At 44.7% G+C, this 6,138-nt stretch overlaps 1 protein-coding gene across 1 annotated transcript; it reads right to left on the bottom strand.

The window, feature by feature from the left end:
* Positions 1–2,911: 2,911 nt before the first annotated feature.
* On the bottom strand, positions 2,912–5,542 carry hoxb1a (homeobox B1a). The gene is made up of 2 exons (XM_062408653.1): positions 4,714–5,542; positions 2,912–3,249 (listed from the first exon to the last, which is right to left on the bottom strand). Exons 1-2 carry the CDS (start codon positions 5,540–5,542, stop codon positions 2,912–2,914), a joined length of 1,167 nt encoding a protein of 388 aa, XP_062264637.1.
* Between the last annotated feature and the right edge of the window lie 596 nt (positions 5,543–6,138).

The raw sequence follows: 6,138 nt of genomic DNA, 5'->3' as shown, positions 1-6,138 counted from the left end.
GACACACGAACATACCTACACTAGGTCCCACCTTCTCAACAGAGTCTCCATATCAAGTAATAAAGCAAGACCCACTTTTAATTATGGGCTTCAGTGCTGCATGTTTGGGCTTTTCAATTAATCACACTACCAACCGTCTAACAGAGCAGCTTTTGGGGCCTCTGGAGTTCTGGGGTCCAAATATTGCAACGCTGCTAACCTTCCCTGAGTGCAACAATCATAACCTTCAGTATCTCACAGATCCAAGCTGCTGTTGTAATTCTGGACCACTTTCATACTTCCTTCATGTAAGCACAGCAACGTTTATGTATACTTGAGGCATGAAGTAAATAAAATATCTAATTTAAGTGGAACTTCACCCCCAAGTTTATGTTGAAATGTTTCAACCTGGATATTCAAAAAAGCCTTGAAAACACAGTGATGGGAGGCCCCACACCAGCCCACCCACAAACACACATACCAGACACTATTTAACTTGCTAAAGCTTTGTTATCTACATTGTGCATCTATGAGCTGCCACTTAAGCAGCAGCACACACACTTTTCTACAGAGATGCTATAGGTAGTAGAGGGTTCCTGCTTCTGGATTTCCCTGACCTCCAAGACCACAGTGGTCCCATGTGTGAACTGGTCATACATGTATGCAGCTGCCTCAGCCCGCATTTCAAACAATGTGTGAGAGAGAGACAGCCAAGGAGCAGGAGAGGATGGGCTACGTCCCTGGATGGTAGATGATACAGTGCTTTAGGGGTTGTGATTTGTCATTCATTATGAGCGCAGCCTTCCTGATCTCAGGAGCAGTTGCTAGTGGCAGGAGGGGGGGTCCCACCTCTGATTACAGGGTGTAAACCTTTTCAAATGTGTATAAATGCCATGACGTAAACATTGGCCCTGCAGGATTCAAGTCGGTTTATAACACTGGTTGGTGTTATGAGCCATATTCATCCCATAGATTTTTCACAGATTTGGTAATCAATGTAATTTCAAAACCAGCAGTTGTGTATTACAGCAGTCAAATAACATAATTTACAGCTGAAAAACACATTTAAGCGTGCACTATCTATTGAATTATTCACAAGCTAAACTGATAATATAGTAAACAGTTGCTGGTCAGTTTTAATAGAAACAAAAAGGCATTGAGCAGGATGGACAGAATAATCTTTACTTGAGGTAGCTCGCAGTATAAAAACACAGACAGACTTCATGATTGGGGGTTTCTAAGGCAGCAGAACTAGTAACATTCAGTCAGTGTGCCCTCCTTCAAACAACAGTCATTTAAAGATATACCAGTCACAGCAGTTCACAGTGTACACGCCAACATTTCACCTGACAGCATTACACATGAAGAAATGTACTCCTAGATGTTTATATCATTTATCCTGAAGAAGATAACTTGTTGTTCACTTTGCTGTTTCTCTGAAATAAATTGTTCTGATACTTCTGTTAACTGCACTTACTTTTGTTGGATTTGCAGAAGTCCGACTCGGATTTCGGAGTAAAGCACATTACTATATTGTGACTTTGTTGGGTTCAAAGTATCACGGCCCTCAGCAGTTCCAAGACTAAATTACCCCAGGGGAAAACACCCCGTTCAAATCGACTCCTTTTCCCATATTCTACAATCAATAGCATAAAATGGATCCAATAATTTACTCTCATCGGAGAAATGGCAAGTTTTTAAAATATAAATTGCCCATGTTCCCTCCTCGTCAAGGAGACATTTGTATCTGATGGGCCTTGTCAGTAGTTTTATTTAATCATGGACCATCCCCCCCCCTCCAGTTCCACACATTAAAACACACCATCACACTTACACACATCCCAAATAAAGCCCCTGAGTGTCTGTAAAGGCATCGCAGCCTTTGTGTCGTCATCTGTAGAAACTAAAGGGAGCAGAATTTTCCATTGAGCTTATTCCCCCTGACCACCCTGTCTCCATCTGAAATGTTACCCTGTAGTCACATAGTGCAAAGGCCATAGCTGTGTGGACTTAAACATACACACAGAACGCTTGAAACATTAAAAAATAAAAAACATACAATAATAGTCATAAACGTTTTTAAGAAAACAATTGCAGAACAACCAGATAGAACACAAACGTGTATTTTTGCCAATAGAGGCTCCCTGTATCTCTTACCATAAATGTCATGTTGCTGGTTATTTAATGTTTAAATCAATAATTTGAATGAAAAACACAACAACAAAAAAAAGGTAACGTGCTATCTACCTTAAAAGCCCAACACCAGCAGGTTAGCTCTGTAATTCAGACATGACAAAGTGCAACTTATCATCATCAGGGGATCCATCTGTACCCTGTACACCAGTAACTAGTAACCAATAACGATTCCATCAGCCCAAATCAGGAATGAATTGAAACTGGAATATAAAATGTGTGTCAATCCAAACATGCTGTAATCTCCGTGTTTGGTTCTGGATAAACAGCATTGAAACTTCATTACACCCGACAGCAGAGGTCATGACCTCCGGGAGTTGGTTATAGTTATTTTGCATCAACTGCATGGAGCACACTTGGACTTCTGTTGGTTATAGGTCACAGTTATTCTTGACACAGCACATATTCCTAAAAGTTCACTGTGTGTGTGTGTGTATGTGGCCAGAACACAGAGTTTGATCAAGAGTACATGGGTGATCAAGAGTACATGGGTGAACAGTCCTCCAGCATGGAAACATCTTCTCTATCTGTGAAAATAAGGCCTATAAAAAGTCCAGGTGAAGAAGTAGAGTTGCCAAAATGAATTGTGGGACATGTAGGAGATCATTAACTCAAGTGGATGACGGGTGCTGATTATTAGTCCGCTCGTAATAGCACATCAGAACTCATTTTTTAGACGGTGGATGGCTCAGTAGAATAAGGCTGTATATAGGTCAACAGTCACAATCGCACTCTCCGACTACGTCTCCGGGCTCGGGGACGCGCCTGGAGACGTGGACGCGGAGGATTGGTCGGTGTCCTCCAGGTCCTTGTTGAAGCCCCCGGAGGAGGAGGAGTGGGCCGTGGCGGACGCGCCCTCCCGCTCGCGCTTCTTCTGCTTCATGCGCCGGTTCTGGAACCAGATCTTCACCTGCGTCTCGTTCAGCTCCAGCGTGGCCGCGATCTCCACGCGGCGTGCGCGCGTCAGGTACTTGCTGAAGTGGAACTCCTTCTCCAGCTCGGTCAGCTGCCGAGTGCTGAAGTTGGTGCGCATGGCGTTGTTGTGCGCGCCCGCGAGGCCGAAGTCCGCTACTTTAACTAAGGGAGAGAGGGAAGAAGGGGGGGCACTGTTATTAATGTGCGTCTGTTTGTACAAGTGACAAATAAATGATACATGTTTTATATACATGTGTGTCCGTACACGTTGTTCCATGCAGGAAATAAACCCTTCATTGAGTAGAAGTCTCTTACTTTGCATTATGGATTATGATTAAATCTAGATCACAAACATATACACTATACCTGCCCACATATTTTATTGGTTATACATCCATCAATACAATTATCATTGCTGCTTCCAGACATATTCTATTTCTACAAATGTTAGTAATTTTCCCTCAGTGTCGTTGAGAGTTAAGGACAAAGGATGTCGCGCCAAGTTTAAGCCCTACGAGGCAAATTTTTGAATATGGGCTACACGAATAAAACCAGATCGATTTTTATTTGCCGTTTGATCGCTGGTGTCCAGTTATTAATACAGTTAAAACCTAAAAACCAAGCTGGAACAACATGTGTTGCGTTATCGGCTCCACAGCTATCTGCAGACCAACACGTCACACAATGGGAATAGGGAAAGAGAGACTGAGAGAGAGAGAGAGAGAGAGACAGAGTGCGTGTGTGTGGCGAGGGGGGGTAAAAGATAACAGGCCAGGACAGATTTCCCAGGGCAAAATAACCCGTCTGTTATATCCATTTGAAAAAAAAGAGAGAGAGAGACACAAAGAGAGAGTGAGGTGGAAAAATAAAACATATCAGGGATGATAGAGTTGACTGAGGTAGACCTGCTCACACCACACTCACTGAGCCATTTGCCCTAATTTGATCTCATTAAAAAATGTCCTTATTATAAAAGTGGAATTATGACTTGATGATACAGCCGTTATAATGTTATAACCTGCAGGCGTTAGAGCAGCCTGTACTTCAGTTGAAAATATATTTTAAATAGTTTTTAAATTGTATTTTCGTTAACACTCATCACTTATAAACCCATGTTTTACCTGATGATGGTTGAGCAGCCAGTTTATGTTGAGGACGTGTGATTTTAAAACAATCAAAGGCCTACGTCTTTTTATCCCTCTTCTTTAAAGCATTTTTTTTTTATATGTTGTCATTATGATTTAAATATATTATATATATTAAACAAAAACATAGATTAGATGAAAGAAATGTGTGTGTTGGGTTTGTTTACAGTAACCTGTGCTAATACTTGATGAAATTGACTGCAAGATAACATTTTACATCGTTACATTTATTTATTTTTTAAAACTCTGTTTCATTTTGTGTTGCTGAATATAGGCTGCGTTTTCTTTTTTTGGTCTGATCTATTAATAAACACTCGGCCGTTCCTAAAAACAATGTCATGTCAGCCACGATGATAAATGTATAAGAGGCCACATCCTCTTCTGCTGGAAACCTAACACATGATATTAAAAGAGTGATCGATCATGCTCGACATGATAATGATTTGAATATAATCTGAGAGAAACACCGGTCCTCTCCTACCTGTTTTAGGCGGGTTCCTCTTCACCTTCATCCAGTCGAAGGTCTGTCCCTGCCCGGTCTGCTGGCCCTCCTCGTCCCCCTTGTCCCGGTCCTGAGAGACCGGCAGCTCCCCGAGACCTCCCCCGTGAGGAAGCCCCATGTAGCTGGCTGCGTCCAGGCCCCCGCCGAGCTGCTGCTGGAACTGTGGCCCTGCCAGAGCGCCCTGAGGCCCGCAGTAGGCCCCTGGCAGGGCCCCGTAGCTGGGACCGACGGTGGAGGCCGAGCTAGGAAAGGTTGATTGATGGTAGTAGGAGGAGGCCACAGACTCCTCCATGAAATACTGAGGGTGAGCGGTGTTCGCTGGGCCCGTCGCGGAAATGTACTCCGAGTTTGTGGAACACACCTGACCCGCGTAGGCCGCGGTGTTGGCGTTATTCCCGTTGTTGTAGGGATGCAGTATTCCGCTCTGCAAGCTTTGAGTCTGGTGCAGGTGATGATGGTAGCCGCTGTGTGTCTGCTGATGCTGTTCATGATGATGGTGATGAGGATTCTGATGGGTCGACCCTGGGGCCGCATGGACTCCTTCAACGCCGGTGCCGGCGTACAGCCGTCCATCCCCGGTGTAACTCGTGCTGTCCCCTCTCGTTCCATTAACTGCAGACGAGGAGGCGGCGGGGCCCGCGTGGAAGGCGCCGGAGGTCACCGGGAAGCTCTGGGTCTGGTCCAGAGGATGGTGAAGGTGATGCAGATGGTGGTGGTGGTGGTGGTGCGCAGGTTTGGGCGCAGAGTAGGCGCCGGGGCCCGGTCGGTTGCAAAAGGAGTATTCCACAAACGAGTTCATGTTGTCCATGCAGAAGGAGGCACAGTGGGACGGCGAGAAGTCAGAGGAGCAGGTACCCAGAGACCAAGTTTGTAGAACTTTGTAAGAATAACATCAAAAATCGAAAGATTCCATCAATCACGTGTCATTTGAGTCAAAGATGTAAAATTGAATAGATAGCAGGATGTGGAGTCAGACGATAGAACGACAGTTAATCATGAAATATCTCAAACTAAACCTCAGAAAGAAAATAAAGCTGACTTTGTGTGGCGGGGGGGGGGGGAAATGAAAAATCCGCGAATATAAAAAAATGGCAGCAAAATAAAAGAAGTAAAGAAGAGAAAGAGCAGAAGTTCCAGTGTGGAGGAAAAGAAAGTGGCGGCTGCACTAACAGCTCCGCTGTGATGGAAGGCCTGTCACCAGCTCCACTCACACTGCGTCTCCGATGGGTCATCGGTGACAGCGGCAAATTACGCGAGAGGACAGGGAAGAGTCAGGTTACCTCTTCACCTCCACACAGGTTACACAATGTGTCCCTCCATTCTGTCCTCCTCAAACCGGAGACTCCCTCCTCCCTTCTCCGTCAATCTCCTCCTCTTCCTCTCTTCTCCTCGTACCTCTCTGGC

The sequence above is a fragment of the Platichthys flesus genome, chromosome 16 (assembly GCF_949316205.1).
Source record: "Platichthys flesus chromosome 16, fPlaFle2.1, whole genome shotgun sequence".
Lineage (NCBI taxonomy): Eukaryota > Metazoa > Chordata > Actinopteri > Pleuronectiformes > Pleuronectidae > Platichthys > Platichthys flesus.
This window is presented reverse-complemented; position numbering and strand designations above follow the sequence as displayed.

Bases quoted from the DNA above. Each gene is read 5' to 3' on its own strand.
- hoxb1a (XM_062408653.1), bottom strand. From the start codon at position 5,542: ATGGACAACATGAACTCGTTTGTGGAATACTCCTTTTGCAACCGACCG. The intron at 3,250-4,713 runs GTAGGAGAGGAC...TCTCTCCCTTAG, and splicing joins GAGGAACCCGCCTAAAACAG to TTAAAGTAGCGGACTTCGGC.